General features: G+C 55.8%; 1 protein-coding gene across 3 annotated transcripts; it reads left to right on the top strand.

The window, feature by feature from the left end:
• Positions 1-458: 458 nt before the first annotated feature.
• ITIH4 (inter-alpha-trypsin inhibitor heavy chain family member 4) lies at positions 459-15,735 on the top strand. Of its 3 annotated transcripts, XM_027523220.1 has the most exons (24): positions 459-488; positions 657-847; positions 1,991-2,157; positions 4,197-4,301; positions 4,447-4,609; positions 4,746-4,856; positions 5,340-5,468; positions 6,134-6,250; positions 6,509-6,677; positions 6,786-6,911; positions 7,096-7,277; positions 7,376-7,561; positions 9,197-9,336; positions 9,548-9,702; positions 9,978-10,004; positions 10,269-10,319; positions 10,756-10,872; positions 11,728-11,805; positions 12,002-12,028; positions 12,114-12,230; positions 13,022-13,196; positions 14,740-14,894; positions 15,029-15,125; positions 15,513-15,732. In XM_027523220.1, exons 2-24 carry the CDS (start codon positions 761-763, stop codon positions 15,580-15,582), a joined length of 2,751 nt encoding a protein of 916 aa, XP_027379021.1. In that variant the 5' UTR covers positions 459-488; positions 657-760; the 3' UTR covers positions 15,583-15,732. The 3 variants fall into 3 exon arrangements, with proteins under 3 accessions (XP_027379021.1, XP_027379020.1, XP_027379022.1); XM_027523219.1 differs by lacking the exon at positions 459-488 and having other exon boundaries at positions 658-847; positions 15,513-15,735; XM_027523221.1 differs by lacking the exons at positions 459-488; positions 10,269-10,319 and having other exon boundaries at positions 724-847; positions 15,513-15,735.
• The last annotated feature ends 637 nt before the right edge of the window (positions 15,736-16,372 follow it).

Here is a 16,372-nt window from a genome sequence, read left to right as displayed (position 1 = left end):
CCCCTCAGGAACTCCATGCTTCCCTCTCAGGAAACTCCCCACAGCCTGATCTCTGGGCCACAACGCGGGGCATCTTGGTGACTCGGTTTGTATTGCCAAGTGCAGATCTTGTTTTGGAGGCCTTGCTGGAACTGCACCAAGATACCTGGCTAGAATAATGGGGCCTGAACAGCATCCTGGGCACCCCCCCAGCAGAGAGAAGGGGGGCCCCTTGGCCTAGCCCCACTCCTCCCCTAAGTAAGGCGTATCCACCCCGCCTTAGCCCCAGCAGATCTTGCTCCACTCAGGTGCCCCGAGGGCTGCTTCGTGCCCTTGGGTCCCAGTGACCAGTCACACTGACCTGATTTCCAGGCCCCCTGCTTCCCAGAAACCATACTTTGGCCCTCCTCTTCCCAGCCATGCCTCTCCTCTAAGGCTGGGCTAACGGAGAGCCGGCCAGTTCACTGCTGTGCCCCCCAGCCCTGGGGAGCTTTTTGGTGGGATTACTGGTATGAGGGGTGGTGGTGCCTTGCTTAGATTCTGGACCTTTCAGAAGGGGCGCCCGTACTCAACTCCCACCCAAGCCTGCTCCTGGGTTCCCATCCCCAGCCAAGGTCCACAGGACATTTGCAGCTTGCCTGCTTATCTTGAGGTCCCTGTGGTGTTTGGCTTTGCAGATCCCAGTTTCCCAGAACCTGCCCCCGCAGGGGCGGGGCGGCGAGCAAGTTACTAATTCCGCACTTCGCCGTCTCACATTCAGAAGCGACCGGCCAGAGCCAGAATGAAGACCCCAGCCCCGGGCCGCATCCACAGCATCGTGCTGGTCCTGCTCTCGCTGGCTGTCCTCCAGACCAGCAAGGCCCAAAAGGTAACATCTGTGGGGGCCTGTGTGTGTGCACCCTAGTGAATGGGGCAAATGAGTGAAGGCGAGGAGAGTCTTGGTCTGTGTGAGCATGGGTCAGTGTGTGTACAGAGAAGGGGTGCTGCCCTAAGGGGTCTATGGAGAATCCCCCATTTCCTGGGAGGGGTGATCCTGTTATTTCCCAGTTCCCAGGGAGGAACTACAGCCTAGCAAGTTGCCCTAGAAGGGTGGGTAAGAATGCGCCTCAGGAGCCCAGCTTACCCCTCCTGTCAGCCTGACCTCGCGGAAGTTATTGATGCTTTCTGTGTCTCTTTCTCCTCCTCTGTAGAACAGTAGCAGAACAAGGTTACAGTAATAGAACTATTCAGAGGTTTGTGGTGAAGAGGAAACCTTTAGTATTACGAAGTGCTGAGTACAGGGTCTGGCACCAGGCAGACACTCACTCACGTGTAAACAAGGCACTCAGCCTGCCATGCACCTCTGTGCTGAACACAAGTATGCCATGTGCAAGCAGGCAAAAGCCGTGTAGGCTCTGCCTGTGTACACATACCCTTCTTTGGAGACCGCACACCTGGGGCAAAATACACATGCTTGGGGGAGTGCCCCATGGGATGGATGGAGCAACAAGGGCAGCCCCATGGCTGTGGAGAAAAGGACAGAGCAGAAGATGCTCAGCCTTAGAGATGGACCTTCCCTACCTCCAAGTCTCCCAGCTCCCGCAGGCCCCTGCGAGGAGGCTGGTGGGCACTGTTTTCCCAGTCACCGGACTTGGGCACTGCCCTTCTACTGGGCAGGGCTAAGATGGCACGGAAGCTGCTGCCACTCAACTCTGCCTCAAGGATAAGTCCCTCCCAGACACAGTGGGGCTCAGGCTCCACCCCCAACCCCTTGCCTGCTTTTTCTCCAAGGAGCACTGTGGCCCCCACTAGACAAGACAGACCGGTCCCTGCCCAGTAGGGTCTCTGCACTATTGGGTGGGGAATGAAACACACAGCGGCCTCTGATTTGAGATCAAAGTTCACAATGCTGCATGTGATTCTTCTTGGTCTGAGGCTCGGTTGGGGTTGTGGGCCAGGGCTTGGTGTGGGACCAAGGTCAAGACCCACTCTTGAAGAGCATTAAACAGTCCCACCCTTTCCTCCTTCACAGGTCCAGAATGACATTGACATCTACAGCCTCACTGTGGACTCTAAGGTCTCCTCCCGATTCGCCCACACAGTCATCACCAGCCGGGTGGTCAACAAGGCTGATGCCGTGCGGGAGGCCACCTTCCAGATGGAGCTGCCCAAGAAAGCGTTCATCACCAACTTCTCCATGTAGGTGCCCTCCTGCACTCTTCCTGGTCTCCCCTCCCCAACCCAGCAGTCTGACGCCATGGCCCCTGTGTTCTCTTCCTGATATGAGATGTGCCAGGATATAAGCCTGAGGTGTGTGTGTTCCACCTGTAGGCAATACAGAGGCCAGAGGCTTCCAGGAACTTCATGCATTCTCAGAGACCCTTCCTTGCCTCCATCCTTTTATCCCTTCCTCCTTCCCATTCTACCTTCCTCATTCCACCCCTCTACCCATTCCTACCTCTTTTCCTCCATCTATCCCTCTCTCCCTTCATCCCTCCCTCAGTTGGTCCCTCCCGCCTTCTGTCTCTCCATCTATTCATCCATCTGTTTTCCCTGAATTCTTCCCAGGTGCCAGATGGAGAACCACAGCCTCTTTATGTCTTTGCCTTTGAGAAGTATAGACTTAGGGCATCCTGAGGCCAAGCCCAGACAGAAGGGAATCACCAAAAGGCAGATTCCAACCCAGAACACAGAAAACTTCTTAACTTCTTAAGCCCCTACAATGAAGCAATGCCTCAGGGAGGGCGATCACTTCCTTGTCACAGAAGTTCTGACCCAGGCTGGTCCAGCTGCCCCATAGTGGGATACTGCAAAGGATGGTTCTTCTCTGAGCCAGAAGCTGTGTTGAGAGGCCCCTGGGGTTTCCGTAAGCTGGTGACTCTGTAAGCTGGTGATGATCGTCACTTTGTCCTCTACTTTCCTCCCCCACCCTTCCCAACTGAGTTTTGCAATGTTTGCTAAATGCCAGAGAACTCTCTGTCTCTGGCCCTGCAGGAGAGGCAGTGATTAAGAACAGGCCAGAGAGGGGCTGATCCTAGAAACTCAGGGAGAGTGATGGGCGGGGCAGAGAGCTAGCGTCTCAGGCAGAGTCCCCGTTGCACCCTGGGACCTCTGAACACCTGCGATGGGGGCAGGGTCCTTATGGTTGGTTCCTTAGCTCTCTGCCCAGCCCCCTCCATCAGCCCTTCTTTTCCTAACCAGGAGCAGGCCTATGCGGCCCAACTTGCAGTGTAAGCTTCACAGGCTGCACCCCACTTCCCATGTGGGTGCTGTGGCTGGCAAGCTGCAAGGTTCCAGGCCCATTTCATCTTCTGAAGGCCCAGGACATGCACCCCTTTCTGGGCCCAGCTCCTGTGGCTGCATGAGATAGGGAAGCAGGGGGCAGGGCAGGGTGCCTTGCTCCCCAACCTGGCTAGGAGCCCCATTTGGGCATCTGGAAGGAGGAGCCCTGCAGCCCAGCACCAGCCCCACTGTAGCCCAGGGTTAAATTGTGACCAGGAAGGTGCGGAGGAGGGACACTGGTCCCGACATCCTGGCTGTCCCCTCCCACCTGGAGACTCTTACACTTTCACACCACCCCCCGGATGGAGCAGACTTATGTTTGCCTGCCGCTTCTCTCTCTATCCCTCAAATGGCCACTAGGATTGTTTCTACCCATCAAGGAGCCCCATCCCCTAGTCATCCAAAACCTTTCCCAGGAGCCAGCCTCTCTTCAGTGTGGCCTGTCCTTTGTTGGTGAAAAGGGGCAGCCGTGGAGAGAGGGGTCAGAGCCTTCAGCCCTGTGTCTCCACTGGCCTGGGAGCCAGCATCTCCCTCCTCAGCCTGCCCCACCCAGCTGGACACAAGGCTGAGTGAAATGAGGCTCAGAGCTCTTGCTGGTGGCTGATTGGTTCCTCTGGAGACAGTCTGTAGGGTGGAAGGGGCAACTGGAACGTGGAGCCATACAGGAAGGGAGGAGAGAGGCCAGGTGCTTGCTCAGCCCTGCCTCCTCCTTCATCCCAGTAGTTCAGGAAAAGGCATGTCAGCCAACACAGCGCATAGCTCAGGGTAGATGGAGGTCTGCTGAGCCCCGAGCACCCCAGGGCCCCAAACAGAGCTGTGTCCGCAGTAGGTGTGTAAGAGACGCGTGGGCTCAGGTAAAGATAGGAGTCACTCTGGGCATGGAAAGTCCCAGAGAAGGTGGGATTGCAGTGGGCCTCACCCGCCAGGCTCTCACAACTCACTCCCTCCTGCCCCAGGGTCATCGATGGTGTGACCTACCCAGGTAACATCAAGGAGAAGGCTGCAGCGCAGCAGCAGTACAGTGCAGCTGTGGCCAGGGGCGAGAGTGCTGGCCTTGTCAGGTGAGTCCAAGCGGGGGGATGATCCCTCTGGGGGTGGGGTCAAGGCTGCCCCCGCCTTCAGCTGTTGAGCGTTGCTCCCCCTCCAAGGGCCATACCCACCCCGACCCCAAGTCTGAGGGGCACATCCGATGCCCTCTTCCCCCAGGGCCACCGGGAGAAAGACAGAGCAGTTCCAGGTGTCCGTTAGTGTGGCTCCTGCTGCCAAGGTCACCTTCGAGCTGGTGTATGAAGAGCTGCTGGCCCGTCATCTGGGAGCGTACGAGCTGCTGCTGAAAGTCCGGCCCCAGCAGCTGGTCAAACACCTGCAGGTACATGGCACCACTTTCTCCTAGAAGGCTTCCTTGATGACCTCACTCTGCCGAGGGCGGACCCAGCTTCCCCCTCTACCCTGTGAGGGCCAGCCCTGGCTCCCAGCAGACCCAGTAACCCACTTCTTGCTTCTAGATGGACATTCACATCTTTGAGCCTCAGGGCATCAGCTTTCTGGAGACAGAGAGCACCTTCATGACCAGTAAACTGGCAGAGGCCCTCACCACCTCACAGAACAAGACCAAGGTGGGCCTGCTAGGGTCTGCGGGTGAGGGTTCCCAGGGGCCTGTCTTGAGACTAGACTTCCAGAGAACGGAACCACTGATCAGAATCTCTGAGCTTCAGGGACTTGTGAGGTTCCTATGTCCATGCTGTCATTTGGCAGACAGGGAGGGCAAGGCCCAGGGATGGATGGTGGGTCCTGGTTTGAACCCTGAGCTCAGGAGAGAAGACTTATGTGAGGGTCCCCAGACCAGGTAGGGAGGAGGGGCTGGCTGGACCGCACACATCCTGGGCCCAGCCTCTGCTTGCACAAAGACGGGAGCAGGAGATTCACTCACACCCGCTCCCCTATATGGAGGTCATCTGGCCGACAGCTCAGCCTGAGAGAAAGTCTCCTGAAACTTGACCCAAGACTGCCTCCTGGAATTCTTTCTTCAGATAGGGATGAGGGGTGTTGTTAATACCACCTTGCTGCTCCTTCCAACTTCAGCCAGGTCATTTTTCCAGGCTCACGTCCGATTCAAGCCAACACTGTCACAGCAACAAAAGTATCCGGAGAAGCAGGACACGGTCCTAGATGGCAGCTTCATTGTCCGCTACGATGTGGACCGGCCCCTTTCCGGGGGTTCCATTCAGGTATATGGGCTCCAGGCAAGAGCTGAGCCACCAAAAAGTCCATTCACCCTCAAGGACCTGAGCCTGGGTGTTCTTGAAGAAAAGACAGAATAACCACCCTGGTTATCAGTGTGCCCCAGGTATTGCACAGAGAGAACACAGGCAGTTTGGTTGTGTTGTCGCTGAAACTGTTCCCTTCCAGAGGGGGAGAAAAGTTCATCTCTGCTGAAGAGATATTGGGTGGGGTTTCCCTTGTTGCCCTGGCTGCCAGGAGGCTCACAGTTCACTTTTATGCTCAATCGCAGTAGCTTCTTTCACATAAGTTTCTGGCCACATTGTGCTTCCCTTTTACCTTTTTGATGGGCCTTGTTTTTGGAGTCTTCACTTCTTTGATGGATCTCAGGTATACTATGTCTGAACCTTTTAGTATAAGCTGCTTCAAATAATTAAATAGGTAAAGTAAGGGTAGAGTTCTGGCGAGCCAGGTCTAAGCAGGGAAGCCTTTGTAAGGGAGGCACTGGATCAAGCCAAGCAATATGGCGAGAATCTGGGGAGGCTCATGGTGGAATAGGGCCGGAAGGAGCTGGAATAAAGAGTGCAGCAGAACCTCAGGGTTGGGGGTGAGGAGGCTGGTTGGGGGCAGAGCTGCAGCTCTTACACCTGGCTGTGTCTCACTCTGGTCACAGATTGAGAATGGCTACTTTGTGCACTACTTTGCCCCTGATAGCCTGTCCACAATACCCAAGAATGTGATCTTTGTCATCGACAAGAGCGGCTCCATGATGGGCAGGAAAATAAAGCAGGTAGGTCCCGTGGGCCAGGCAGGAGTTCTGAAAACTCGCAGACGTCTAACACCATCAGCTCTGGTCCAGCAGGCCAACCAGACGTGCCCTCCCTCTTCCTAGGTAGGGGGCTCCCGTGGATTGAGGTTGGTCTTGCCGCTAGAACATGCCCCACGTCCTCATTCCAGCTGTGAGCCTTAAGGTGCAGTCTAAGGGCACAGGAGCCACCAGGGAGGCCCCACTGAGACACCCACCTTGTGTCCCCTTGCCCTGACCCAGACCCGGGAAGCCCTCATCAAGATCCTGGATGACCTCAGTCCCCATGACCAGTTCGACCTCATCAGCTTCAGTTCGGAAGCAACCACGTGGAAACCTTTGCTAGTGCCAGCCTCGACTGAGAACGTGAATGAGGCCAAGAGCTACGCCACTGGCATCCAGGCCCAGGGAGGTGAGTGCTTGTGCAGCCCTGCGTGGTGGACACTTCTGGGGCGCCCTGCGTGGTGGACACTTCTGGGGCGCCCTGCTGGGAGCCCCGCTGAGGGTGTGTGCCCCACAGGGACCAATATAAATGATGCGATGCTGATGGCCGTGCAGCTGCTGGAGAAAGCCAACCAGGAGGAGCTGCTGCCTGAAGGGAGCATCACCCTCATCATCCTCCTCACTGATGGCGACCCCACTGTAGGTGAGGCACTGCCAGCACCCCCCTGGTGCACTGCCCAGAAGGAGAAGCTGGGTTTCAGCCTGGCGTGCTGTGGAACCTGGGGCAGGGAGAAGGGTCTTTTAGGCCTCTTTGGCTCTGAGATTCCAGAAATATCCATTGAGCCAATCACCGTTTTCTCACCCCTTTCCGAAACCACTGGGTCCAGGGGAGACCAACCCTTCGAACATCCAGAAGAACGTGCGGAAAGCTATAAATGGCCAGCATAGTCTCTTCTGCCTGGGCTTTGGCTTCGATGTCAGCTACGCCTTCCTGGAGAAGATGGCACTAGAGAACGGCGGCCTGGCCCGGCGCATCTATGAGGACTCAGACTCCGCCCTGCAGCTGCAGGTGCCCACACACCCTGACTGGGCTGTGTGAGCAAGGGATGGCACAGCCAGGTGGGCAGACCCCAGCCCGGCCCTCATGAAACCCTCCCTGCCCTGCAGGACTTCTACCAGGAGGTGGCCAACCCACTGATGACGTCAGTGGCCTTTGAGTACCCGAGCAATGCTGTGGAGTCGGTCACGCAGGACACCTTCCGGGTGTTCTTCAAGGGCTCCGAGTTGGTAGTGGCTGGGAAGCTCCGGGAGCAGAGCCCTGACGTGCTCTTAGCCCAAATCCGGGGGCAGCTGGTAAGTGTGGCTGGCCATTCTGGAGGGGAAGGGCAGCTGGGGCGGGCAGTCAGAGGGGCTGGCCTCAAACCCCAGCCCTGCCAGGCTCCAGCCCATTGACCTTGAGCAAGTTACAGAGTGCCCTCTGCCATCTGTGGGTGACGCAGCCCCACCGTGTTGGCTCCCCGTGGAGATTATCAAGATGATGTAATTTTATGAGGGCGCCTGCGCAGCGCTGGCACGTGGTAGGCACGTAACGGTCAACCAGTACAGCTGCTGCTGTTGCTCCTGAGGGCACCAGCTGCTTGACATCCCCTCCTGTCCTCACCCAAGCAGTCAGGCAGGGAGGGCTGCTCCCATTTCACAGATTAGCAGTCTGACCTCCAGGCAGAGCAGCCACTTTGCCGCAGGTCCCGCTACTGCCAGGTCAAGAGCCCAGCCCACCAGGTGGTGTCCTGTCCCTGCACAGCCTTCCCTGCCTCTCATTCCACAAAGAGAACCACAGCAGCTCTCCAGGCCCTGGGGGTACTGCCCTCATGAGAGAGAGAGCACGGGTACATTGTCACACGAGCAAGGAGCTGCGGGCTGGGTAAACTTGGGGAGTCAGGGAAGCAGCGCTGGAAGCCCCAGCTTGGCCTGGGGATCAGGGAGGGCTTCTGAGGGAGGCTCAGCTGAGACTGAGGGGTAAGTGGAAGGTGGAAGAGGTCAGATGTTGGAAGGACAGAGGAATATTTCATGATTTTGTGGCAGGCAGTCAGCATGTGTGGGGAGAAGAGCAGGTGGGCAAGGCAAGTGGGCATGGGGGTGCCCAGGGCCTTGTCTCAGAAGTAGCCAAGTGTCGGGATAGGCAGAGCACATCCTATGGCGAGCCTGCCCAGCTTCACACCCAGCTCTGGCACCTCGCAGAGTTGAGACCTGGAGCATGGCACTAAACCTCGCTGTGCCTCAGTTTCCTGCTTTGTAGCCATGAAAATAAGTCAACCTCACCCACCTCATAAGGCTGCGTTGGAGATTAAGGTTTTGCCCTGTGTAAACACTCCCTGTGTGTCAGCTGCTCATATTGTCCTGGAGTCCAGGAGTTCTTAAAGTGCAGAACCCAAGGTGACTTAGTGTAGTTCACAAACAAACATGTCTTTCTTTTAGTAGTTATGTAGTTAACGTGTTGTGAAAAATAGCTCGAACACCAGACCTAAGGTTTCACAGGTCTTGTTGCTTGGGGCAAGAGTGTTAGTCTATTTAAAATTCATCCAAGGGACTTCCCTGGCAGTCTAGTGGTTAGGACTCCATGCTGTCACTACCAAGGGCCTGGATTCAATCCCTGGTCGAGGAACTAAGATCTCACATGCCACGTGGCACAGCCAAAAACAGAAAAAATAGCTGTATGTGTGGAGAGGGCAAAAAATTCAGGCAGCTCCTGGTTCTGCGCCCATTGTTTTGCACCTGGAATAGTCTTCTCCATGTTTTCTCCACCTCCTTATCATCCTTGGAGGCTCCAGGACTGAGCCTCTCACACCCCTAAGCATCCTCCGTACCCTCTGCTCTACTTGCAACCAACGCCACCCCAACCAGGTTTCTTGTGGCGGGCTGGGCAGCACCAGGCCAGGTGCTGGCATCACGCCCTCACTGCTCCTGCCCTCCCTGGGCCCCTCTTTACAGCACAGGGAGAACATCACCTATATGATGATGTCCCATGTGGCCGAGCAGGAGGAGATGTTCCGGAGCCCCAAGTACATCTTCCACAGCTTCATGGAGAGACTCTGGGCATACCTGACCATCCAGCAACTGCTCGAGCAAATGTGGGTGAAGGCATCCTCCAGGGCCCACTGGGGTGGCCATCCACGGCCTCAGCATCTCCCCAGGCTCTTCACTGGCAGGGCTGGCACAGCTGGCACAGGCATCTCCTGGGCAGGGAGACTTGAGGTGGTGGTAACCCCAGAAGGGTCTGGGAGGGAGGGAGACTCTGGGCACCTGGGGGCTTGCTGAGCCACTGGCCTCCTCTACCTGCAGGGTCTCTGCGTTAGATGCTGAGAAGCAGGCTCTTGAGGCCCGCGCACTGAGCTTGTCACTCAGCTACAGCTTTGTCACCCCCCTCACGTCCATGGTGATCACCAAACCTGAAGGTCAAGAACAGTCTCAGGTTGCTGAGAAGCCTGTGGAGGATGGTGGGTGTGGCAGCAGAGTTCTGACCCAGCATTCTCCCCAGCCCCTCCCCAACGTCCCAACCAAGACTCCCAGAAAACTCATCCCTATTTCATTGATGAGGAAACTGAGGCTGGGCCTCCTGACCCCCTCCCGCCCCCCACCCCCCGCCGCCGCACGTTCACTGTACCCTGTATAGCGCTGGGGTTGGGAAACAAAGTTAAATAGAAATACTTCAGATGTATCCAAACCACCCTGATGGTGTGTCTCTCTTTCTCCCTCTTTTTGTCTTATTCAGAAAGCAGAGGCAGCAGAGTCTACTTAGGTAAGAGCCTAATGCCCTCTAAGGCTGGCCCTGGTGACTCTTGGTTGACACAGGGCCTATGGTTCGGCGACCATATGGCGACTAGCCAGCGCCTCTCCCACCCAGCCCTCCTCAGGAGGGGTGTCGTCTGCCCAAGCACGCTGGTGCACTCAGTTACCTGTTCATTCAGATATTGGCTGTCACTCAGGCCCTAGAGACACAGAGACACTGGGGGTCCCAGAAACATGCATTCAAGAAGCAAACTCAAGTTTCTCTGATTTCCAGGGCCCATGAGGTTTGGTCATTCTGTGGGGGACAGAACATCCAGGAAACCAGGTAGCAAAAGAGGAGAGGGTAGAGGAAGGGGATACTGACAGAACCTTTACCCTGGCTACAGGCTGGGCTCTGCCCTGGCTGTGGATAAGGGGAGTGACTTACTAGACTCGCCTAGCCAGTAGCAGGGCTGGGACTCAAATCCAGTTGTGTCTGATTAGGAGGCAGCAGTGCAGACCCTGTCTTTGTCTTTTCTAAAAGAAGAGGCTGGAGAGGAAAAGATAGTTTGAGGGGCACTACCAGAGCGGGGAAGGAGGGCCAATATTCCAGCAGGGAGAAGTTCGAGAAGGGCCCTTTGTTCCAACCCAGAGTGATAGGGGAGGGGAGGGGACCCACCTGCCCCCTCCATGTCCCTCTTCTGGGGTTAGTCCCAGCGCCTAGGCTGTGGGGACCCATGACTCTGCTTGAGAAAACACTGCTTGTGTGAACTTTGCCAAAGGTGGAGGTTTGAAATTGTTAAACGGCACTCCATTATTCGGACCACCTGGACCTCCTGCTGCTGCTTCTCCATTCCACCGTATGACCTCGAGATTGGTGCTACCAGAGCTGATGTCACGTAAGCCACTTTCTGACCCTCTGAGGGCCAAGTTTCCTCAAGATGAACCTGCCCATAGTGTTGGATGAAATAAATCACCAAGCCCAGGGCTAAGCAGAGACCAGGGAGGTTTGCTGTAAGGTATGACATTAATTGGGCTTCCCAGGTAGCTCAGCTGGTAAAAAAATCTGCCTGCAATGCAGGAGACCCCGGTTTGATTCCTGGGTTGGGAAGATCCCCTGGAGAAGGGATAGACTACTCACTCCAGTAATCTTGGGTTTCCCTAGTGGCCCAGATGGCAAAGAATCCACCTGCAATGCGGGAGACCTGGGTTTAATCCCTGAGTTGGGAAGATGCCCTTGAGGAAGGCATGGCACCCCACTCCAGTATTCTTGCCTGGAGAATCCCCATGGACAGAGGAGCCTGGCGGGCTACAGTCCAGAGGGTCACAAAGAGTCGGATGCCACTAAGTGACTAGCACAGCACAGCACATGACATTAAATAGCATGTCCTTTATTTTTACTGAATTGAATTTGTTACACTCTGGAGGCTGGCTCACTAGAGATGGAACATTCTAGAAAAGGAAGGTTTCCTCCATTCCCAAAGCCAAGAGTAGTCCCTTGAGCTGTTTTCTGATCTCCAAACCTAGACTCAGACACAGCTGCAGGGCCAGGCTGGACCCCATCTCCTCAGTTTTTTCCCTGACAGCATGCTCTTCTGGTTGGAAAAATCTCTTTGCAAAGGTAGTTCTAGACTGAGTGTGTGTTTGTGGCAGGGTTCGTGGAGTTGGAGCTTGGTGGGTGGCAGGTAGGAGTGACGGCTGGAGGGCTTGCCGTTTGCTTCGAATCCTGACTGCCTTCTCCCTTTCTGTTCTAGCACTCGCGCCTGCTTCTGCACCGTCACCTACCTCAGGTCCTGGTGGAGCATCTCACGACACGGATTTCAGAATCAAAGGTGCCCCCAGGCTGCAGTAGAGTCTGGCACTATGGCAGAGAGACCTGGAAGGGGAGGGTCCGGGGAGCTGTATGAACCCATAACATAGGTTTCTTGATGGAGAGGGAACCCTGAACATCCATTGGCTTTTCCATTCCTTAACCCTGCCCCTCCCCAGGAAAAGACTGCCTAAACGGAGACTTTTTTTTTATTTCAGGAACAACCCCGACAGCCCTACCCTTCGGTAAGTGCCACCCCGTCTCAGCCTCCCTCCCCATCCTCGCCCCTAGCCAACTTTACCTACTCCCAGAACACACCTGCTGTCTCAGCTCCCGTCCAGGCTCCTTCTGTCATCCTGCCACTGCCTGGGCAGAGCGTGGACCGGCTCTGTGTGGACCTCCGACGCCCTCAGGAGCTAGTGAACCTGCTCTCGGACCCTGACCAAGGTGAGAGGCACATACCCCGTTATCCACCCAGAGAAATCTGGTCACAGCGCACCCCCCAGCTTCCTACCTCAGAAACTGGGACACCTACCCACAGACTCCCAGGCAGGCGGCGTCCCAGGCAGGCGCTGCCTGAGCTCCAACACTTGCGCTCATACATCTGCCCCATGACCTCTCGCTGGGCACCACTTATGTGGGCCTGAATGACCTACACCCCAACGTGAGCAGAGGTGGGCTTGCCCCTAGATACTGCCATACTTCAGGGTGAGGAGACACCTGGGCACAGCCTGTAGTCAGCACCCAAAATGTAGTGGAGATGAACCCAGGAGAGGAGACGAGCTGTCCGAGGGCCAGGACATAGGGCTGCATGGGGTTGTATGGGGGTGACGGGGCCTTGGCGGAGAAGTGGGGGTCCGTGAGGCCGAGAACGGGGTAGGCAGAAGCACAGAGCCCTGAGGGAGGCCAGTGGAGCTGGAAAAGGTGTGGAGGAGGGAGGTACACTGGCCAGACCTGCCCTCAAGTCCCCAGAAGGTGGAGCTGATCTGGTCATCTGAAGGTGGCCGTCACTGAAGACTGGGGGGCCCCTCCAAAGCCAGGGGTACCCAAGGGATGAGTGGAAAGATGGTGGGAAGCAGGCCTACAGCATGAGGGGAGGTGGGGAAGGGAACCAGCAGGTGAGTGGGTGAAGAGCAGCCCTGGGGGTTGTAGCCGGGGAGGGGCGGGGGGAACCTCCTGTTCAGGCCAACGCCCAGCTGGAGCCACAGCTTTGACCTCTCTGCTCCTGGCCCTCTCAGGGGTTGAGGTGACTGGCCACTTTGAGACAGCGAAGGCCCGCTTCTCGTGGATTGAGGTGACCTTCGAGAACCCCCAGGTGCAGATCCATGCGTCCCCTGAGCACGTGGTTATGACTCGAAACCGAAGAAACTCTGCATACAAGTGGAAGGAAACGCTGTACTCGGTGATGCCCGGGTGAGCATTAGGCAGTGGCCACTTTCCACTTTTATGGGCTGGGCACGAGTGCTCTGCAGTGAGCCGCACCCACAGGAGGGGCAGCGATGTGAGAGTCCTTCACGTCCCCCTCCAGCTCTGGAGGGTGACAGGGGTTGACCTGGGGACCTGGCTGTGCTCACACCTAACCCGGGTCACTGTTGGGTCCAGGGGACAGCATGGTTTGGAGCTGCTCTGCCGCTAACCCTGAGTGACCATAGGCAGGGTGTTCTACCCCCTCATCCCTAACTAGGGCTAATCGTCTGAGCCCTCAGCCGGAGGGCTGAGGCTCCAGTCTCATGAGAGCATGTGGTCAGAGAGCACTTTGCCCATAGATGGTGCAGTGCCCACTGGGCACACAGGAAGGTGTGCTGTCTACATGATAAGGTAACCATGATGATTAGAGTCTGGACGGCACTGTCCACCAGGGGAGGTTAGGAATGTCACTCTTAGCCTTGGAGCTCTGACAAGGAGACAAGTCCCTCTGACATCAATACCAGGCAGCTAGAGGGTAGCAGAGGTGGATTGCAACTTCTTCTTGTGGGGCTACCTCTCTGTGGAGCCCAGCAGAGCTGTGTCCAGCTCTGGGAGTCATGAGCTGGGGGGAGAGAGTCCAAGGACCCAGGCCCTCTTCAAGCAGTGTCCTCTGGACTCCCTGCCCATGCTGAGTACAGAGAGCCTTGTCCACTCCCTCTCAGTCAGCCCCTCCAGAGAAACTGGTTCCCACTTGGTAAGTGAGTACAGACCTCAGGAATCTGAGGGGCTCCCCTTTAAAAGCTCCCAGTTTCATAAAAGGTCTTAAAGTCTCCTGTTATCTGGTAGATACAGAAAGATCAATAGCATTTCTGTGCCTTGGACAAACACACTAGAAGATGGAATAAAGGATTCCTATCAGTCGTGGTGCTTGAACATTCACATACTTTCATAAGCTCAGAAGATCCACATAAAGAAAAATAGACCATAGCTTTTACATTGAACTGTGTTAACAAGACAGTGTAAGTTTAGGGAGATTCCATTGAAAATAACCTCAGAGTCACAGCACGGGTTTATTCAACATGTAACGTTCCTGCGAAAACAAAAACAGTAATAACTCCAGAGATTATTCTAAGTAAAAAAGGAAGTCATTCCAGAGGGACTTGCCCTTCTAGATCTTAAAACACACAATTAAACACTAATCATCAGAAGAAAGTGGCACTGGCCATAAGATCAAAAGGGACAGAGGAAATGTATTCATGAACCCCTAAGTCACATAAAACTACTTTGGGAGAAATCAATCTAAGAAAGCCAGAGGGAGAGGAACCATTATTTTATGTTATACATAATGCCAGGATAACAGGTGTCAGTGAGTTAGCATTGGTCCCAGGTTCCCAGGTGACTGAGGAAACCGAAGCCCACAAGACCGAGGGCCCTCGCCTGGAAGGCCAAGCTAGGAGATTCTGAGGACAGAAGGGCAGCCCCCACCCGTGGCCACCCCAGGTCCCCGGTGGGCATCTCCAGGATGCTCAGGACACAGCTTTGCCCACAGCCTCAAGGTGACCATGGACAAGGAGGGGCTCCTGTTGCTCAGCAGACCAGACAGAGTGACCATCGGCCTGCTGTTCTGGGACGGCCCTGGAAAGGGGCTCCGGCTTCTCCTGCAGAACACTGACCGCTTCTCCAGCCATGTCAGTGGGACCCTTGGTACGTGGCCCAGGCTTGGGAAACCCTCAGAAGCCGCCTCTGCCTGTGAACAGGAAGTGCCCTCTCCTCGAGAGGGCGTGTTTCCCAGCCTCCCTCTGTCTTTTTCCTTCTCTGACCCACCCTTTGTATCTCAGGCCAGTTTTACCAGGACGTGCTCTGGGGGCCCCTGGACACGGCAGATGACAGCAAGCGAACACTGAAGGTCCAGGGACGTGACTACTCTGCCACCAGGTGACTCAGTACAACTCTCCACTGAGCCCAGCCATGGGTGGGGGCTGGGAGCTAGGCTCTGGGACCCCCACTCCTCTGTCCCTCCCCAGGAACCAGACAGTCAGGTATCAGGTCAGACAAGTCTGACCCAGCTGTCAGTTACCCCACAAAGGATGGTCAACTCAGACCCACAGGAAACACATTAGCCCAGAGGTCACTGGGAAACTCTCCCTGAATTCCTGGACCCTAGGGACCACACATCACTGGGTCCCCTTGGGTGACCTGTGCTGGAGGGAAGTCTCAGAGGCCCCGAGACCCTCCACCCTGCACATTCCTATCCCCAGCTGTCTCCCTTTCTTCCTACCACACCTGACACATGCTGACCATCTGTCTGTCTGTCCATCCCAGAGAGCTCAAGCTGGATTACCAAGAGAGCCCCCCAGGCAAAGAGATTTCCTGCTGGTCTGTGGAGCTGTAATTCTGGAAGGAGCTACACCCACCACCCCCTGCCGCCGCCCTGTGTGCCGATGGCTGCCACCCAGTGACCACAGGGCCACTCTGGGTCCTGGAACATTGTAGGGAGAGGTATTTGCACTCAATAAAATAAAGAGAGGTGGTGTGAGCCCAGGGAGTGAGCATCTCTGGTTTCATCTGGCCAAACCCCCAAGCATCAAGGTCGTGTCCTAGACACGTAGTGTCGTGTACCATTAGAATCATCCACCGTCAGCCACTCAAAGGCCTGTGGCCAGTAAGGCCCACAGATAGCGTTCAGTCCTATCCCTTCTCTTTACAGGTAGGGAAACTATGATTTAGAGTGATTGGAACCGTTAAAATGTTGCTCTTGCTGGGGCCCTGGAGCCAGAGAACACTCTGGGGAACAGGTTTCATTCTGCTTTTTGGTGACACAGGGCCCATGAAAAGAATAAAAGGCTGACCTGGGCGGAAGTTCATTACAGGCCAGCTCCCGACATTCTCAGCCACCTGTGGGCCCTTTTGCAATAGAATTTGCAGGATACAATTTGGCGTTCACACCTGTGCTCGGAAACAAGCCTGTCTTCTCACTGCCTTGGCAGAGAAGGTGGCAGCGGAAGACCAGGGAGACAGGGTTGAGGCCCTAGTCCCGGGAGGGGCGCAAGGTCTGTTCCCAGGGGCCTGGGCCATTGAGGGGCTTCTGTCTAGGCCTAGGGTTAGACACCCCAAACATCCCACTGGATTCCTGCACAGGCAAAGCGTACTTTCAAAATGTTTATAATTATTTCACCTACTTC

Source organism: Bos indicus x Bos taurus, chromosome 22, assembly GCF_003369695.1.
Source record: "Bos indicus x Bos taurus breed Angus x Brahman F1 hybrid chromosome 22, Bos_hybrid_MaternalHap_v2.0, whole genome shotgun sequence".
In the NCBI taxonomy this organism is placed as follows: domain Eukaryota; kingdom Metazoa; phylum Chordata; class Mammalia; order Artiodactyla; family Bovidae; genus Bos; species Bos indicus x Bos taurus.
The sequence above is the reverse complement of the archived record's forward strand: the minus strand, read 5'-3'. Positions and strand labels throughout refer to the sequence as shown.

Bases quoted from the DNA above. Each gene is read 5' to 3' on its own strand.
- ITIH4 (XM_027523219.1), top strand. From the start codon at position 761: ATGAAGACCCCAGCCCCGGGCCGCATCCACAGCATCGTGCTGGTCCTG. The intron at 6,678-6,785 runs GTGAGTGCTTGT...TGTGCCCCACAG, and splicing joins TGGCATCCAGGCCCAGGGAG to GGACCAATATAAATGATGCG. The intron at 13,197-14,739 runs GTGAGCATTAGG...CTTTGCCCACAG, and splicing joins CTGTACTCGGTGATGCCCGG to CCTCAAGGTGACCATGGACA.